At 39.1% G+C, this 20,337-nt stretch overlaps 1 protein-coding gene across 1 annotated transcript in view; it reads right to left on the bottom strand.

Annotated features, from left to right (window-relative positions):
- The window catches only part of Sol1 (CUB domain-containing protein Sol1), a 269,862-nt gene that overhangs the window by 197,572 nt on the left and 51,953 nt on the right, over positions 1-20,337 (bottom strand). The window contains exon 3 of the mRNA XM_029311762.2: positions 16,354-16,534. Within this exon, the coding sequence (XP_029167595.1) occupies positions 16,354-16,534 (181 nt within the window). The remainder of the gene's footprint in view (positions 1-16,353; positions 16,535-20,337) is intronic.

Here is a 20,337-nt window from a genome sequence, read left to right as displayed (position 1 = left end):
GTATAAACAATAAAATTTTTCAAATCCTCTTTCTTTCTCTTTCTCTCTCACTCTTTCTTGACCCATATTGTCTGCTCTTCGGAGCAGCGGTATTTTTCAATCGCGGTGAAGATGCGGATGTATCGCTTTTTACGTTTTCCACGCGCGTATCCTTTACTCCTTGAGTTGAAAAGTAGAACGACTAACGTGGGCGAATGGTGATTTGATGGACGTGAAAAAGGATGAGAAGCCGCGCGCGCGAGTGATGACGAGACTCCTTTCGGAGAGAGGCCAGGACCTACGAAGAGGCACGAGAGCTTCCGGTCTGGATTCACGGCACGATTCGGCTCGCTCCTGTCGTCACATTTTATTTGTAATACAGCGCGAAGCTATTCGCGTCGCGGAAATCGGAGAAGAAAAGCATCTCTTCCCTTTCGATCCATACACCAATAAAAATGTGCAAGATGGTACTGTATTTTAATTTTCCATAAACGCGCGCGCGGGTTCTACAATACTTTTCGAGTCGGTGTGTTTCGAGCTCGATCTTATACTCGTGGCCTCGTTTCTCCTTCGCACGCTTCGCTAGTTTTCTTTCTTTTCGATGTTAACTCTGTTCGCTCGTCCAAAGAGGAAGCGTCCCCGAACCTTTTCCCGAAACGAAACCCAATCGAGCAAGCCCGATTCTGTGACCCGAGTGTTGAGCCATTATTCTCTCTCTCTCTCTCTTTCGTTTTCTGGTTCTCTCTCTTCGAGCTCGAATTAATCGAACCCATTTTAACCCGCGCGAAATCCGTCCCGTCATCTTTACATTATTACGGCAGCGCGCCAGGTCCTTTTTTCCCGCCGACAACGATCGCGTCTCCCCTTCTTATTCCGTTCAAAGGGCCATGACTCGCCCGTCCGAGCCTTCCTCCTATTCTCCTTCACCATTCTCCTTCCCGATGAAGAGAAGTACCTGATTTTTGTCCGATTAAAAAGTTTAATCTCGAAGTTTCGAAGTAATGAGAATACAGTGACGACGAGCGCAAACTTCATCCTTCGCTCCTTATTAATATCGAGGATACTGAATATTTCAGCTGCTACAAAATCCATTTCGCAAAACTTTCATTTGTCATTAGTATATTCAAACTTTTTTTTTTTCGTATAATTGTTAAATGTCGTCGTGTTATTTCAGTGCAAAAAAGCTGTTTGGAAAAATGCTTTTGCAATGTGTTCGATTCTTTGTACGAGTTTATAAGAGAGAAATGTATCATCAATTTATAGCTAAGACGTAGTTCTCTAAGGTCTTTCAACTCGAGAATATGCGGCAGAAATATTCGCAATAAAATCTTTCGTTATTGCAAAATATTTCAGTCGTCCGATATTAGAATCTGTTTCGTATAACGATAAGAGACTTATCAGTGATTTATTAGGAACGTGCTACATTTTCGAACGGCTCGCTCGGCATTCCCGTGTACTCCCATTTTCTGTAACCATTCTCGATCAATTTAATTTCCTTCCTGCTTTTCATGAAACCTTCCCTCTTAAAGATGACAAGTGACGGGTTATTTGCTTGAGTATACTTTGATTCAACAACCGAAAAGTGTAATGTAATCAAAACTAATCGGGTGAAAAGTGTTTGAGATATAGGTATATATTAGAGGAGCGTGTCGATATTTGTAATGATATTATAAAAAAAATTACATAGAATAAGGCAAGATAAATCTTTGTTTCTCACAAAATACTTATTTCTTGTTGACACACGAGACACACAGAATATAACGATAATACATTTTTTACATATTTTTTCTTTCAAATAAATAAAAATAGCGATATCTCGATGATATTTTAATAATTTAAATAATTGTTTGAGCCTTTCTAACAGCACCAGGCTCTTATCGCCATTTATTTACTTAATTATTTCTAAATAATTTAAGAATTTAAATAGCGCGCTTAAAAAAAGAAAGACATTAAATAATATAAATATTAATATTTTCATGCCGTGATTGGGGCAAATTTATATATCGATAATAAGACTCTTATCGATATAAATTGCGTCACAAAACTTTATCATGCTTCGTAAGAAGCGACAAGATAGAAGACGCGATCCCGGCAATTTTCAAAGGTATAAAGTAGTTGCCCAGCAGGTAATACAAAATCTCCTTTTTAAACTACGCACGCTCGCGCACCGTGTCTCGTGGCGAGATATTTTCTCTTGAAACTTTCAAGTCGAACAAGAGAGAAAGAGAGAAAGAGCGATGTCGTTCTCGCAACGATAATTCTTCCGATGGTCTTAAAGCAGTGGCGAGCGCCTTTAATTATCACGCAGTTAATTAAAACAAATCCGGCACGAAGTTAAGAGTGCTCAACATTTTCAAGTAAAATATGAGATGAGGCTAATACCGCGCTTCTTCATTATTTCTCTCCTCATGATATCACGCGCGTGCGGCATAAACGGCGATTAAGTTCTTTCAGAGTAAATCACTAAACTCTATATATGTATATATATGCATCACGGTGCGAACGTCGAAAGAAACAAGCCTCAACGTAAAAGAACGGAAATGGAGTGATGAGATGAACTCTATTTCTCTCGTTCTAACATTCTTTTTCTTGTAGAAGATTATACCGTGCGTTTCTCATAAGAGTCGCTACTCAAGTTGCGAAACTCGAACTACATTGCGATAATTAGAGATTGTTCCGCAGAACAAAGTGGAGTTTAAGTTTCACGAGCGGATCTCCGGTTTCTTTCTCTCCATCCAACTGGAATCAACGCGTCGTATAATTATCATCAAAATTGGATAGCGTTATCTATATTATTTTCGATATTATTATTTTCCAATAATTATCTGGAAATTATTTTCAATATAAGACTTAAGCTTTCGATTAAATGGTATCTCAATATCTGGGGTTTTATGGAAGATTTTTACCGCCGAGAAACAGCTGCTCTCTCCGTTACCCAACGTCTATCATAAAACTTTCCTTCTTCTCTTCATACCTCATGTTTCTCGTACTTGGCGTGTTTCATCCTTATTTAAAAATTAATTAGAAAGAAACTTGCACGACCCTCTCTCTTATCGATCGACTCAGAAACCTGTCATTTTATATATATTGGCGTTCCTCGATAAAAGATACAATCGAACAAAAGGATAGCCGTGTCATTTCACGATAACTTGACTGATGTTTTTCTTCGAATTTCGCATTGCTATGTGATGCACGATAAACGACGATATGTCTTCGTATCTTGCGACCACTTACGTTTAGTGCTCATAAAAGTCAAACAGTTTCGTGGAGCGGTTAGAATCGAGATCATCGACCTGCGTTTGTTTCTTTGTCGTTAAAAAAATTGCACCGCGTAAAATTCTATGAATAAATCACACGTTTCGCTGATTTGTCTTATTTCGTAAGTAATTACATAGTTCAACAAATAAGAAACACAAGGAGCTAATCATTTCTCCTACTTTCCTTTTCACGACCGTCTTCCAATTTGCTTTAGTACGTCACAATTTAGAAAAATTGTAATTAAAATTTTGCAAAAAATTAATTATTTTAATGTAATTTATCGATCATGTTGTAGTTACAATATGTGATGTGTTGAGGAAGTTTTAATGTAATTAATTTTAGAACTTGTTAGGACTTTCAACTCTCAAAAAATGGGAGAATATATTATATCGATTATGATTAATTGGACATTCGTAACTAAATATAAGTCTATTAAAAAGGAGAAGAATAGATTTTCAATAATTAAATTTGTGAAAACGAATTGGATTATTGAAAATTTACTAAAAATTTTTTAATTTAGTAAATGTTTTTTTTTGTATTTTGAGTGTAAAAAACATTAATTTTTTTTCAATTAAAATGTGTTATCAATCATACACAGTATGTTCAATAAATAAGGGGACTTTTAAGATATGGAATAAAACACATATCGTACTATGTTTGAAAGTTATTTTTTATTCGAAATAGTCTCCATTTAACTCAATACAACGTTTAGAACGATCAACCAATTTATGCATAGACTCTTTCATGTCATCTAAAGGAATGTTCTTTAACACCTGTGTCACGGCTGCTTGAATGGCTGGAATATCATCGTAAAACGCTCCTTTCATGGCAGTTTTCAGTTTAGGGAACAGAAAATAGTCGCATGGTGATAGATCAGGAGAATACGGAGGGTGGTCGATGACACAAATCTGTTTTTTCATCAAAAATTCACGAACTTTTTTGGTTTTGTGAGGTAGTGCATTATCATGCAATAAAAACAGCTGTTTCCCCTCTGGATTCAGTTCTAACACGAACAATTCTTGACCACAAACGATGTAAAACTTGTAAATAGTATTCTCTATTAACAGTTTGACAACAACAGCAATGATTTCGCGGACTTTTTCCACCAATTCAGCACGATTACTTCCTTCTGGACGACCAGGTCTTTCATCATCATTCAAATCTTCACGACCATTTTTAAATCGTTTAAACCACTTATGAACTTTTGAACGAGCTAAACAATCATCACCATACACTTTTTGCATCAATTCGTACGTCTCACTAAATGTTTTTCCAAGTTTAAAACAAAATTTAATATTTCCATTGTATTTTTACGACACAAGCACAAAACATACTGTCATTAAAAAGCGCGTAATTTTTTAACCTGTCAACCGATTTACATGAAGTTGGCTGCGTTTGAAAGGTGAGACCTGTACCTTTCTAATGTTATCAACGTTCAATAGATGGCGTTACGTGTTCCATGATTTAAATAAAAAGTCCCCTTATTTATTGAACATACTGTGTATAACTTTTTCCCATCTCGTGAAACATTGAAGAAGAGACTTTGTTCGTATAAATCGAATGCAGAAAAGGGGTCGCGCTTTTTTTTACGTGCAATATCTACACGAAATTTGGGAGTATCTCATGCGAATGCTGCGTGACGCAGTTAAATCGCACGCCGCCTCGTTGCATCGTCACGAGTCTTTTATGCTGTCATGTCGTAGCGGCGATGCAGCGAAATAAGGCGGCGATGGGAAGATGCACTTTTTAGCGCGAGGCGCGCAGCCGCCCTTTCTTATGGCAGCGAGTCTTAAAGTACGATCTGACGTCTAAATTATATATGTTCGTGCCGTCAAACATTCGACAGGATTATTAAATTAATATTCAATTCGAATATTTGAAAAGAGAAGATAAAATTAATTGCATTCTGCGGATTAATCGTAGGGTGTTCCGTTTAGGAATTTGTGTAAAAGTATTAGACGAAACGGAAAAATTAATCATTTACATATAACATTGTACTGAAAATTATTTATATCGCGCCTTAAGCGACGTCGTCTTTGCTTGCGCGAGAGCGTCTTTTAATATATAAATAATGACAAGGGACATTAAATCCTAAACGCGGCTTTCTGTGCGAGCAGCTATTCTTCTTTCACGAGCGACCTACTTTCTATATTATTATAAACATATTATCAGAAACGCGTCATGAAATGTGAAATCGCTGTACTTGTTCGAAAAATTTTGTCAAATGCATATAATATTCCAACGCGCGCGCAAATTCCAAACTATAAAAACTACTTGATATCTTGCTCCGAATTCTTTCCCGTTTCATAGTCATATCCCAGCTTGTAGGGCGACGTTGTATGTAGGTGCTGTATTTCGTGGAAGACAGTCCAATACACGTATCCTATTTCCGTAGTCAACACTGCTTGTACTTCTTGTCCAGAGAAGATGTTCCAAGCGGCGTAGAATATCAAAGAACACTGGGATATAATTAAGTTAAGCATGCTTCTTGTATATAAGAGGGAACAGTACTTTTATTTACATACTCATATATATATATATATATCTCGATTAATGTAGTAGATCTTATATATATATATATATTTCGATTAATGTAGTAGATCTTTTTTTAAAAAAATTACTGTTCTATTATTAAACACACATCGTTTATGCACGCAAAATGCGCGAAATACATGTGATATATTTTTTTAGCCGTCCGAATATAGGTCGGCCGCACATGATATAATGCGCAAATTATGATAAACGATAGTATTATAATGCAAAATAGTATACAAGCTCATATACAATCTGGAAAGCAGAAACATATTTATGTATAGGCAACACAGGCTACGTCTTACTTTCGTGCGACAGTTCTAGAGAAAAAGCAGATATCTATGCTTATTTTATCACATTTGCAACACATTTCCATGAATTTTTTCGGTATATATGCAATGCGTATCCGCAATACGGCAAAAGAAAATGACTTTTCGTAAAACAAAAAAGAAAAAATAAAAATATATAACAGATAATAATCCATAAGGTTCGCTAGTAATAATTAATAAAAATCTTTCCTCAATGGTAAAAGTCGACCAAACTGGTCCACCAACGTTGTATTTTAACTAATTATTTATAATAAATGATTGCCAGTTTGGTCGACTTTTACCATTGAGGAAAGATTTTTAAAAATATATAATATATAAAATCTTTTTATACGAAAGGCTTTGTTTCAAGAACTATAACTTTAGCAATTAAAAATTTATTTGAAAATCTATATTTACGTTTAAATAAATTTTGTGTTAAATCTCATCAAATTCATCTCAACAGCGGCTATCAAAATATGTAGTATATAAATATTCAATTAAAAAAATAAAAGTAATCTTGCTGTTTTAGTAAATAGAATATTGTAGATACTCTCTTAATTTATACTTTAATAGATACTGTCGAGACTTTTCACGATTGCATCGCGATTTCTATCTTATCTTGTAAACACATACACTTTGCACATCATTATAGTTATATAGTATACAAGAAGAAATTAAGAATATAAATATCTACAACGGCATATGAAATTTCATTTGTATTTGTACAGTTATAGTTCCACATATATCGACAATATGATTATTTTAAAAACCACATTTGATACGATTATACATTTCAAATCGCATTGATCCTATCCCGCCATCGAATTCTTATGAGCCCAAACAGGAGCAAAGTGATTCACGGGGAAAACGCGCGTCGAGTACCGGAGCGAGCGAAAGGTCAAAGCTCAGACGGCGTTTCGCGCGTGCATTTAAGTATGCAGAGGGTCCGCGCGTAAGAGATGAAATGGTCTGTAAAGAAGCCGCGAGTCTCGCCGTGCAAACGACTGCGGGCAAAGAGAAGGGGCTGATGGCGGGACTGGGATGGGGGAATGAGGAACTAACGCAGACGAGCGCCGAGACACGAAGAGATTGCGGAATGCGGAATGTGGCACCCTCGGGGTTCGGTCGGGGGTTGAACCAGGTCACGAGGGGTTCGAGCAAAGAGGGAGAGAGAGAGAGAGAGAGAGACCGGGGCGAGATCTTCTGCATTATTCATTCTGGGAGCGATGCGGTAGAAAAAAATGACTACGATGGAACTCGCGCAATCAGGAGGCGGACGCTCCGTTAATTCGCGCGTTTCGCACTCTTCGTTCTCCTTCTCTCTTTCTCGTCGCTTCTTTTTCGCGCGTGCCGACTCACGAAAGGGCGGAACGCAAGGTTGGTTAATCATCGAGCGTTACGACCTCGCCACGTTACGAGAGACGGCGCCGGGGATTCTAGCTACGGAAATTGGAAACTGTCCCGCGAACGGAATAACGAATGCCTGACGCTTTGGCCCCTGATGGAAAGTAAACATCGCCGCGAGCCGCTACGCGTTACGTCAACAGAACGTACGCAGCGCGATGAAACGCGAATTTAAATAGTGGCCGGAAGCATCGCGACGTCGAAAAATTTCGCGCGATATATATATATATATATATATATATATATATACACAATATATTTCCGTATATGTTTGGAAAGTTCGTGATGAATGAAATGAAAAAAGAGATTGCGAGACAGATTTCTAACTTGAGCTAGGCTATTATGTCGCGCCAATGCCAAAATATATATAAAATTCGATGTTGGTATTTACGTTAAAAATTTCTATATTGAGAACGCTTCTTCCGGCGAGTTTGAAGAGAAATTTCTGACACATTTTCTTTAATGCTCGTAATATTCGCGCGTAAATACAAAAGTTACTCGTAAAATACGGGTACCATTGAATGTCTCGAGGAGAAAAAATTGGTATTAAACTAATCGCGTACAGGTAGAGTGGCCTTCCGTTGGAGACATCGCGCAGAAAGCATTTCACTTTACACGATATATTCACTGAATCGACCCGGTAGCATATTTTAAAAAGTATTAGAGGTAGGAAATAATGTTACCGTAAAACTTTTTTCGGGGGATTTTTTTTGGAGAAAAGCTTGTCCATTTTGTATCTCGAAAAGAGAACAAATAATTGCGCTTTGCGATTTGATGAAAAATGATGATTGATTAAACATTATTTCTGTTCCGATGTAAATACGTCTTATTACAATATATAGAAATAATGTTTCGATCTCTCTTCGATGCGGTTTACATGGTTTTTGTTTTATGCGCAATTGTATGCAGAAAAAGTTTGAGGAATGCGGCTGTTTGTCATCGAACCTTTCATCCTACATCCTTTATTCTGCAAACCCATTTTCTTCTCTTTTCGTTTTCTTTTTATATAGACTTAAAATATTTCTATTTCTCGATCGAATTTTATATATGCGATCGGGCGAACTCAGAGGCATATAATCGCACATCTCTATCTCTGTTATATTATTGTTAATGGCTAGTAAGGGCGTCGCTTCGCAATTCGATGAAAAAAAAAACTTGGTGCTTCTTTTTACGACATTATAACTGCGCCATTCATTTCCGCAGGCGAGACTCGATAACCTACTCGCGTTCGTTCGATGTCTGTTGCTACATTGAATATTTCATGAAGTCAACGTTGTTGCATTTTGTATGTTAATTGAAGGCACTATCGACGGGAGGAGATTTCCCGCACACAATATTTACCATCTCGGTGAGTATTCAAATGCGTCCGTTTTAACCAAGTTGCGACGTAGGACGGCAGCTGTCAAGATTTAACGACGATATTGTTCGCGACGAATTCCCGTGACAAATTAAACAAATTAAAAACACAAACTACTATGCATCCTTGATATCATTCGAATTCTTGGATCAAAACTTGAACGTTTTACGGAAACAGCGATACAATAAGTAAACGGTAACGAAGAAAGTACGGTGCTCGATTTAAGAGATGGAACTTATAACGATTACACTACGTCTCTTCATTTTTCTTCATTTTTGGACTTTCGACTTTTTCCTCTCCAAGGGCAAAAACATACCGGCTACAATTTCAGATAATGGTAGCCTTTTACGAAGGGCGGGACAATGATATCTTCACAGCCGCAAGACCGAAGAGCAAAGTTCGTTCAATCCTACCTCTTGTTCCGAGAGAAGCTGAAATATTCATGACAATTAAAAAGAAACTTGGATTACGACCGCGAGGATATTTTAGAGCTTCGGCTATAGGTCGCACGAATTCAGGCGTTTTGTCCGTCGTTTCGAGCTTCCGGCTAATTTAATCTCCAAGTGGCAAAGTCGGCAGGTCATAAACGGAAACCTCGGACCAGCTTTCGCGGTCGAGAGCTCTTCGGAGCGACGAAACCGTTCTCAATTGTCACACTCCAGTGTATCCAGGAATTTCATCTCGCACATAATTAATCTCGGCCGACAAGTATAATTCCTAGTTGCGACTCGGCCGTCTAGGTATTCGGCCGTTACGTGAAAGCCGATGTTCTGGCTATGTACAGTGTTCTCCGCCGCAAACTCGAGGTTTCCTCTCCTTCCGAAGTGGCCGCGCGCGTTTCCATGTTACAGCGCGACGCCAAACCGCCTTGTTCGTCTCTCAGGCGTCCGCATTGCCAGATACCGTGCCAAGATAGTCCGCTGACGACCGCGAGTTGCGTGAAATTGCGCTAAACGAACAAAGTTACACGTAATTCCAAAACTCTTAGCGGACATCCGGGACCGTTCCATACAAGATACTAGATCTTGTTGGCGATACGAACAGCGGGAAAGAGACACACCACCGTGCTACATCTCTCAGTTTCCTCCTCGCGCGCCGAAAGTTCAAACTAAACATTTATATTTTGTACGAATATTTACTGGAGACTGCTCGCTGTCAAACTGTGTCACAGATATTTTGGGAATATTGTTTCAAACTCTCGAACATACGGTCTTTCTGTAAAGCGAACGAAAATTGAGGTCTGAGAAATTGTCTTTGAAACCGACTCTCTAGTAATGTATATATAACATGGTATACGAATACATATGTGCGTATATTCAAAAATATGATAGAAATATGAACAAATGCTGCAAAATAAAAATAATTAAATTTATTAAACGTCAAATAAAATTGTATGTTGTATAATTTATAAAAATACGTTACAAAAATAAATGTTTTTTTTTCGTCTTTGATAATTAATATTTTCAGCGCGAAAAATTGTTTGTAGGAAATCTTCATATAAAAGGCAAATGCAAAAGCAACATCAATTTATTTACATTTTTAAATTGATACTTTGAAACAAATGATCGAGACACAAAGTATAAAATATATTTACGAAATACTCTAATCGTATATGAGAAATGATAAAAAAGAAGAAAATAAAATAAATTAAAAAAATTCACCGTTATTTATAGATATAAATATAATTCGTTAAAACGAGTCGCAGGAAAAAGTCTTCCGAATTTCAAGAATTGATATAAACCGATTTAGCATAAAATAGCAACGAATTTCAACGAATAAATTAACTAAGCGTATACTAAAATGATAATCGGTTCTATAAATAAAAACCGCGGGAAAATCATTAAAGCTCGAAATTATTTATCGGCGTCGAAAGCAGAACATAATAATTTAGTCAGTCGCGGGGGAGACAAAATCGATATGTAATTAAGAAATGTCAATTCACCGATATTCGTGTTGCATTCGCGAGAGCCCGGTCGTATTCGAAGGGCCCTATCGCGCGCGCTCATTTAATAGTTAGAACCCGTGGGGTATCCATTAGGAGATCCTTAGTTTGCGCCGGAAACTTCAAGCAGTATCTCTTGCTCGTATATAACTCGTAGAGGAAGCGGCTTACTATCGGCGTCCCTGGATATAAAGCGGAAGTTTCCTCTCTTCTCCGAGGGATTTTCTAAGCTTTAGGACACACGCGGCACCCTGCAAACGATCGCCATGCGCTTCGCGCGCGCGCGCGCTCGAGCACGCCATATTAATAGGGACCATCTCCATAGGCGGCTTTAATATTGGACCCGTGGTGCGCGGGGGTCTTGGACGCGCGACCTTAGAAGTAGTAGAATCGATTTATGACCGTCGACGGTGGGAGGATTTGTAAATAGAATCTCGCTCAAGGAGTACACCCGGGGAATAACGCGCGCGCGTGCTTGGTATAAATCGGCGCGGGGTGGATTCAACTAGCTTCCGCTTTCGCGAAAATATTAATCTGCACGGCGTATACAGACTTTCATTCGGTCCGCGACTTTGCGGAAAAAGTACGAGCGAGATTCTTTTTCCATTACGTTTCGCCAACAAGTCTCGATGGGATTTAACAGAAATAACCAAGCGGAGCGTCGACTTTGGCATCGGGAGCTCTTTCTGTTTCTCTCCTGGAAAATTTTTCAATTAACTACTCAAATATATACTGAGGAAAAATAAAATTTCAACGAGAGTAACACTATTATTCGCGTGAAAATGAGACGAGTAACGAGGTTGAGGCGGTGAAAAAAAAAAAAAAAAGTAATCCTCGAAATGTCAACCGAACGAATCAGCTGATCCTTCGCGAGCGCGCGTATATATATTCTCTGGATTAGCGAAACGACCGGTCGTTTCGATTTCTCTGGAGAGAGGTTACGTGCCCGAGGGACGCTTCGACAGGAATATAGGTAAACGTCCGAAAAGCGAACCGCGGAAATTTCCGACGGGCTGTAACTGACGATGGTAATGTAACTACCGAAATGATCGCTCGAGCGATTTGTAGCAAACGGCTTCGCAAAGCTTCGTTGCTCCGGGATTGTTGTTTGCCGTTTGCATTTGCGGCGGTCCGTCTTGCCTGTCGGAAGTTCCGCCGGCCGACATCGCAGTTCGATGCATAATGCGCGATAGCAGAAATCCTCCGTCCGCAAGCGCGCAACATTTGCATACGTAAACGCGCCGCGGGCCGCTCGCGCGGCGATCGCCGAAACGCGATTCACGGATCGTTTGACAGCTCGCTCGAGAGACGACGATCGACGACGTTACTTATCCCGCGCGACGACGCGCGGAGATCGATCATGCGCGAATTTTTCCCCGCTTAAAGGCTATCTTTCGCCGTGTCATTCTACGGTGCATCTATTCGATGGCGAATCGGCGATATTACATTACCCCCGCAAATGTGACGGATTTTAGCAAGCGGAAAGTGCAACCGCGCTTTCAGTTCACAAAAGGGAGATTCATATTCTTCGTTCGCACATAAGAACCGGGAAACCGGAGTTCTCGCGCGCGCGCGACGGTGAAAATAAAATCTGCGGGCCCCCAACTCCTCCTGTCCTCTTCCTTGACGTATCCTCGGGGGAGCATCTACCAACCCTTCCCGTCGACCATAACTTTCCTCCATCCTGAACTCGCGACCCGTCCGCCCTTCCTCTCCTTCTTCCTGTTCCCGCATGACTTTGCTAACCCGCGCCAAGTTACCTCGCAAACCAACCGGCGAACGAAACTTCAGCCGCCGTGGATCCCTCGAACGGAAATTTCGGTACGCGAATTTGGATCCGGCGTGAGTCACATTGCTCGTCGAATTTTCACGAGAGCAGAGCTTCTAGATACCGCGCGATATCGGGGAGGGTGAGACTAAAAAGGGGGTAACGCGAAAGGGGTTGACAGCAACGAAACTGCATACAACGCAACCGGTGTCGCGGAGCTTGTGTCGTGTCTTGTCGCGCGTTCCGCGTTACAGTTGCTGCTGCAATCGAGCTGGCAGGTCACTGCGGCCGAGTGTCAAGGGAACAACGTCGTGCAATCAGGCACGCCGTTGCATGCGATGCGACCGAGGTGCAAGAACCTTTTGCCACCCTATGCTATCGTGGGACTTGACGCGAGGCGAATGTGAGCGAACGAGGGCAGGACGCCTTGTGTTCGTGGCATAAAACTTTGTTTTTAATCAAAGTAAGTATCTTTTGTCCGAGGTAAGATGCGTGCGTAAAATTGCACTGCCAGAGTGTGTCGCAGCTCAATTGTGAATATATGGTAGCGGAATAATATATCTCTGTCATAATATTTATTATTAATCGAGTTTGTTAATAATAAGATAATAATTATTGATTAATAAAAAAGGCATTAATATTTTTATACATGAAACGTAAGGTTGAAGAATCTCTAGACACTTGATAGAAAAGAGCGCATTTTTGTTTAACGTGTATTTAAAATATATATCTTGCGCGTCCGCGCGAGCTTCAGTCTTTTGCCAAGAGAGGAAAGAGACTCCTACTCTACGTTAAATTCCTACCTGCAATAAATTGCGGTACAGGTGAAGTAAACGTCTCGCGCTGCAGCGGACTTACGCTCGTTTCGGATCCTAAAACACTGCATTCAGGCGCAACGTAAATTCCACGAAAAGCGCGAGCGAAATCCCCGATGAATGTACATAGATTATTAAAGTAAAGCTAGATTTAAAGCGCATTTAGCGCCCGCTTTCCGAAGAGCGCGGCCATCTAATTTTCTACGTACATATACCCGCCTGTTTTACGAATTCTTTCGAATGTAATTGCTGCTCATGCGATAAATCGAGTACGGTTTCCCCGGAGTGACACTCGGAGAAACTTGCGTCGCGGAAAAAGAATTCTCGTTAAATCTTTATCCGTGGGTTAAGTTTCTCTTGCGGGCAATGAAATGGCGGTTTACAAGTTTTGCAGGCCACTCGTTGATACGATGCATGATTTACACGATTGCGTTACCGTCGCATCGCGCTTTTCCCCAGGTAACGGAAGTACGTAACGCGCTACAAATTGGCTACTAGCTTTACTCGAGCACTACCGGGACTCATGTCGTAAGTCACGGCACTCGTTCCCTCTTTCGTTCTCACCTTGGGACGAATCGCATCCCGAATTCAATTTCACGCAACACTCATTACATACCGCACATTTCTACGTATAAAATCGTATAACAATCGTATAACAATCGATACCCAAGATATCGAAGAAATTTATCGATTTTAATTCCATATCGTGAATTAATTCGATAATGCTATTCTCTTAACGAACGAATCGTCGAAAGAATTGGATCATTGTAATATAATTGAATAAATTTAATGCTTCTCTACAGAGAGATCTCGCTCACACTTTGTTGGAAAATGTTCTCGTCTAATAGATCCGCACACGGATACTTAGAGTGGAAACAATTCTTGGAAAAAATTTGAATCGGCGGCTAATGCATTAGGAATTTAATCACCCTTGATACGAGGTTAATGAAGCGAACGGTCGTTAAAAGAAACTCCCCCGCTATGAGCGTTTTACTTTCCGCCTGCCTTTGCACGGCGTGACCCGGAACACTCTTAAAATCGTATTACTATGTCTCAGGGATTCCGGGCACTGGATTTTTGGCGAACCGAGATATCTCGCTCGGAATTCCCTCGTGAACGAGCGCAATTTCTCCGAGGGAAAAAATATCGCGATGTCCGTAATCATGTTTACGGAAATAAAAATCGACGATGGGTCATTGACCGAGCGATAAAAATAAAAATAGATGTTCACGATCATTTTACTTAGAGATTAATGGAACGTGTCTCAATATCTCGAGAACCGCATTCACTGTTCTTAACCAACAGAACTGTCGACATGTCGGAATCAACATCGTCCACTTGCAGTATTACGTGCTACGTTAGTAATCCTAGTTTATGCTTTCTCTCTCTTCCTCTATATTCTTAATGTATATGTCTATATATATATATATATATATATATTCGCGTGCACGACCATATCGGAGTATAATTTAACATACGGAACATATGTCTGCATTCCATTGGTGGCAGACAACCGCGAATAGACTTCGCCGGACAACCAAAGGTCCGAATTAGGTAGAAGGGCAGATCACTCTGTGCGTAGATAATTTATCTGTTGACATAATACTGTCTGCCAGTTCCGAGCACTGGCCAGAAACTGGCGACCTGTCTAATTACAATCTATTTATGAAAGCGACGCGTTATATCGTACGCCTGATTGCACTTAACGTCGCAAATTAGGAGCGCGAAAAATTTACAAATTGTATTAAAATTGCTGTGCTGTGGTAAATGTAATTAAAGCGCAGGACATTTAAAAACTGATGTTTCCATACAGCTTTTAAAGAGCATAGTTTCGATAGATGCGCATGTAAATTTTAAAATACTTGAATTTATAATATTTTTAATCCATATTATATTCAATAAACATAAATCAATATTATGTGGAGCAAAAGTGTCAAAATTAACACGGATCTTCTGTAAATCATTTCATATGTTTTAGCAATTAAATGCTACATTTTATTAGAATTGATGTGATATGATTTAATTATTGTTAATTAGTTTACTCACAAATCTACTTTTCTCATCTCATGCATTTGTTGTGTATTTATACATTAAATTGATTTATATTAAGTTCTTAAAGTTTGCGTGAAAGCTTTTTCGGATTTTTAAAAAAATATAACTAGAGAGAAAGAAGTTTAGTATTTTTTTACATAATATATTATGTATGTGATTCTATAATACTTGTGTGTGTGTATGTCGATTTTTCTATTTCTATTTTATTTGTGTTTTTTTATCTTTATCATTTCTTTCAAAATATACGCAAGAAAATTAGATTCGGATTTTGTAAACCGATACATATATCATGTGATTTCAACATCGATATAATTTGACATTTTGTTTTGAAATATTCATTTACAGAATATGAATAATTCAACTGATTTTGTATATATTTGTCATATACAAATCTCTCACATATGAAAATTCTGCAACTTAAAACTAATAAGTCTAATACAAAAAATATGTATATATATTTTTTTAATATCTATTTTTATATAAAATAAATAAAAAAACAATACAATTTTATTTCAAACTTAATTAATTTATATAATTTATTTTTATTTTTTTTTTTACATTTATATTATATAGTTATTTCTAATTTTTACTGAAAATATCAGTTTTGGACATTAATTTTGCAAATTTTTGTTTGCTTTATTAAAAGTTTATTTGATTTAAAATAATATTGTTATATAAAATTGTGATATAGCATAATATATATAACATTGTGTTATTGTAATAGAAAGCGATCTCTAACAAATATTCATTAAATATAAAAAATTATTTTGAACTTTTAGTTAAAGATTAAAATAACCCAAAAACAAGATGATTTTCATGTCTTTCCTCCTTTAAATTCCGTCGTAGGTATAACGTAATCGATTTTCCTTTAATCAAAGATGAGATGCAAATGAAATAGAAGATTTTAAATGTTTGCTCCTCAAATTTATATTACTTACTCGGGCCAAATACGATGAATGTTAAACTGATGAAACGTTAAAGCGATGATCTCATCTGGATGACCGATGAACGTGTAAAGAAGGCAATCGATGTTCGGCGGGTATCGTCTGGGAAAATTGGGGGATGTAAAAGTGCCACCTTGAGGCCTGTCCGAGCTGCTATATACAACGCAAGAACAACCTGTAAAAGAAAAGTAATATACAAGACATCTGGCAAAATTCGAAAGTTGGGAGAAATGATGTAACGCGCACACTTGCGCACGCAGACGGACGAAGTAACGCAAAGTTTTAGTGATATTTGACAGTGTGTCCGACAAGTATCCAATCGACGCCGCGAGTTTTCCCGAACGTCGATGTGTCTCGCGGCGAAACGATTTTAATGTAGAGATATCGGGTCTTGTCGATAATGAAATTCACCATCTGACACTAGTTCCCCGAGGCGAGGGAGTGTGCGCGCGCGAATGAAAAGTTTTCTTATTTCCAAAATGAAGCCGTCGGTTTGCGTATCGATCTGGTTTTCGCACTACTGGAGAGTGCCAAACTCGAGGAATTAAATTATACTTTGACGTTTTTTCGGGACAAAAAATTTCACGGACGAGAAATACATAATAATTCAAGCGGATAGTAAAAAATACGCGACTTATAATCGGAAAACGTTGAATAGCGGGAACATTGCAAGATGGATTTTCCATTCCTCTCATCTATTTGCATTGACGCGAATACAAAAATGATGCACCATAAAGTCTTTTTTTCTCTACCCATCCGGTGGATCAGACGGCGAATGATTAAGCAAATGCGATAATTTATAGAGAAGTTATCGACCAAAGGCAGACATACATTGGCTCCTATTATCCGAGAAGCTTCCGACCGGCTTTCGCGCGACTGGCGGGAATAGCGAAAATTTAATTTCCTGTTTTTCAATTAACTTTTACGTTAGTCGGGCCAGCGGGATTTCTGCTCTTGGGTGGGCGGGCGAGGACATACGGGGGAGAATGCAAAGACCTGTCGTATCTATGGTTAAATAACGGCATGACACTTGAGTTATACCGCCGGTACAAAAGAGCGCACGAACATTCTCGACCAGTTTTATGCTTTGGGGACCCCATTGTATCCCGTAACTCGATGTAATGCGAGAGAGAGAGGGAGAGCGCCTCTCTCTCTCTCTCTCTTTCTCCATTTTTTTTCTTTTTTCTTTATCCGCAGAGGTACATGTACCGGAGAGTGTAATATACCGGTTTATTGTGTGGCCATTGTTGTAGAAAATAAAGCGATTCGGTGTGTAGAGCAACTGACTATACGCGAGCAAGAAGTTGAAATTCGACCGCGGTGCAAACGCTATGAAGCTCTCGTGGCGATCCTAAAGCGCAACATTCCGTCTTTCCTTTCAAAGTTGAAAAGAAATCTTTCAGAAATTACGTCGATATTATAAATTTTAAATTATAATGGAGCATTTTACGTCAAAAACACAAAAGTAGAAAGGAGATACTTTTGCGATCTGTATAGCGTCATAATCGATCGTAAGATTCGGTCGTACATCTTTTTATATTTCTTATACCTCCCTCTCTCGTTCCCCCGAACATAATATTTATACGCCATCAAGGTCGTATCAACGGCAAGAAAAATGTGAATCATTACGGCATCCGTTAATGCGAATACAATCATTTATCCAAGATGATATCACCATCCTCGCGATCCGTCTCTGTCGGCGGGCGAGTGCTTTGCAATGATTATTCCGGCTGAAGCGATCCATTAGCGCGGGGCATTCGTTCGGTACGGCAGAACTAATGCAAACAAAGCAATTTATAAGGATAGTAACGCAATTAATCAGCCCTTCGAAAAAGCGAGACACGAGAGGAGAAGGAATAAGTCGCGCACCAAAATGGAAAGGACATATCGCGTTTCGCGCGCAGCGAATTAATAGCCTCGCGAGCCGCAAGTCGGAAAGATCTTTTAGTAAATTAGCAAAAACGGAGCATGTTCTTTTTGCCTTCTCCCTCTCTCTCTCTCTCTCTCTTCGTTCCCTTGCCTGCTCTTTCTCTATTTAACCCTGGGCAAAGCGCTTTCTTTCGTTTTTACTTTTTTTCTTTCGATAACCCGATTTTTCTTTCTTCCTCCTCCTCTTGTTCTCTCGCCACACATTTCTCGTCCAACCCGTTTTCAACTCTCTGCATTGTCGTATAAAGATTTCTACAAGAGGAAGGACACCCAAGTGACCTATCGCGTGTAACATTGCGGTAGCGCTTGAACTTATTTGTCCCGTCTCGCATAAGACATGCTGTGACATCTGCAATTTTTTAACATCTCACGATTGATGGTATTTATTTCGTCCTCTTGTGCCCGATCATATACATACATTTTTTAATCTATGAATCAACAAAGTAAATTCGGTTATCTCTTTTTCAATGGTTAGCACACGCCATTTGAGAAATAATTATAATTTTATCAGAAAGAAAACAAACTATGTTGAAACTGTACTAAATTAATTCCATAGTAATAATGTATTCAAATATTATACTATAATTTAATAAAAGAGAACCGAAGCAGAGGAGGTCATCAAAAAAGCCCAAGTCATCCAAAAATGATCGATGGTAATGATTTCCGCAAAAATGCTGGCGCGACGAATTCGTGAGAGAAGGAACTCTCAAAGAGTCCGAGAGATCTAGCAAATATTTTAAGTGCCGGCGGAATTAATTCTCCTCTCGCGCGGGGTCACATATATGTTCATACGTATGTATATGCACGTGTATGTACAATGTTATAAACGACCACGGCCCCTTGGTTGTTAAAGTGGGACGCCAGGCCGCTTTAAAACACTCGGAGACATCATTGTTCAGTCACGTTCGCCGGCACTGACTCGAGCGTTCTCAAGCCGCGCTCTATTTATAACTGAAGCTAGCGAATTCCGTGATAGTTCCCGAGAGAAGAGGTGATAGGCTCTTTCCCGCGAACGTGGAAAAACGCGCATACGATTAAGGATGCGAGTGCATGGTCTGAAGTGTTCCGCACAGCATATGGCGATAGTTGGCACGTTGAACGTGCTTTACTTACGGAAAAATCGAGATCGCAATCATGATAATGTATAAAGTCTACAAATATATTAGTTCTCGAATATTAAACAATTATTTATACACAAGGATGAAAATGACTTTGCGAGAAAGGAAAAAAGCGACAGATTTTATAACTACAACACAAAAATTATCGTTTCTGTTGCTAAATATAATGTCAACGATACAATCGATACAACGGCCACTTTTCTCAAATATCATTATCCATTTTTCTTTGCTCTTCTTTTCTTTCTCAAATAAGATTAGACGTCAATTGTATTTAATGTAAGTCGGGAAATCATATCTCTAAGTCGAATATGCATTAAGCCGCTTTTAGATTGTCATTATGTATCGATACGTAACGCGATCTTCTTGCAAGACGAAACCGCGTTCCCTCAAGCATTATGACTGTATATACTGTGAGAACTCTGACAGGTGATCTGTGTGACACGGAGAAACGCGAAGTGACGCTTCTTCCCACGACTCTTCGGCTGTCTGTACACTGTTATAGGGAGATAGTATAACACACAGACAAAGATATAAGATCAGAAGGGTGGACTAAGAAACGGCAACGATATTATTGCCGTCCCGGAAACAGCAGAAATCACTTAGCACTCAATTCCAGCCGCAAGTTGACTTTTCTAAAATTCGGACCGATCTGCCACAAGCGGCTGGCAGGATCGGAACTTGGAAGTTTCCGCAAAAGCGAGAGAAACTCTGACCCCGCGGCTCTTCCCCTTAGTCCTTCGTTACATATACATGTACATATCTCGTAATATACACGGAATGTCTAAGTATCGCGCACGTAATCTCTACTCCATAGACTGCGAATATTACTATAGATATAAATTGAACTTGAGAATATAGTCGTCTTTTTTTAGGATTGAAATGACAATTGTTATAGGCAATTAAAAATTTTGATTGATACATTAAAGCAGAC

Source organism: Nylanderia fulva, unplaced genomic scaffold, assembly GCF_048542155.1.
Source record: "Nylanderia fulva isolate GAGA-0341 unplaced genomic scaffold, ASM4854215v1 Scaffold8, whole genome shotgun sequence".
NCBI lineage: Eukaryota > Metazoa > Arthropoda > Insecta > Hymenoptera > Formicidae > Nylanderia > Nylanderia fulva.
Note: the sequence above shows the minus strand (reverse complement) of the source record. Positions and strands in the feature narration are given on the sequence as shown.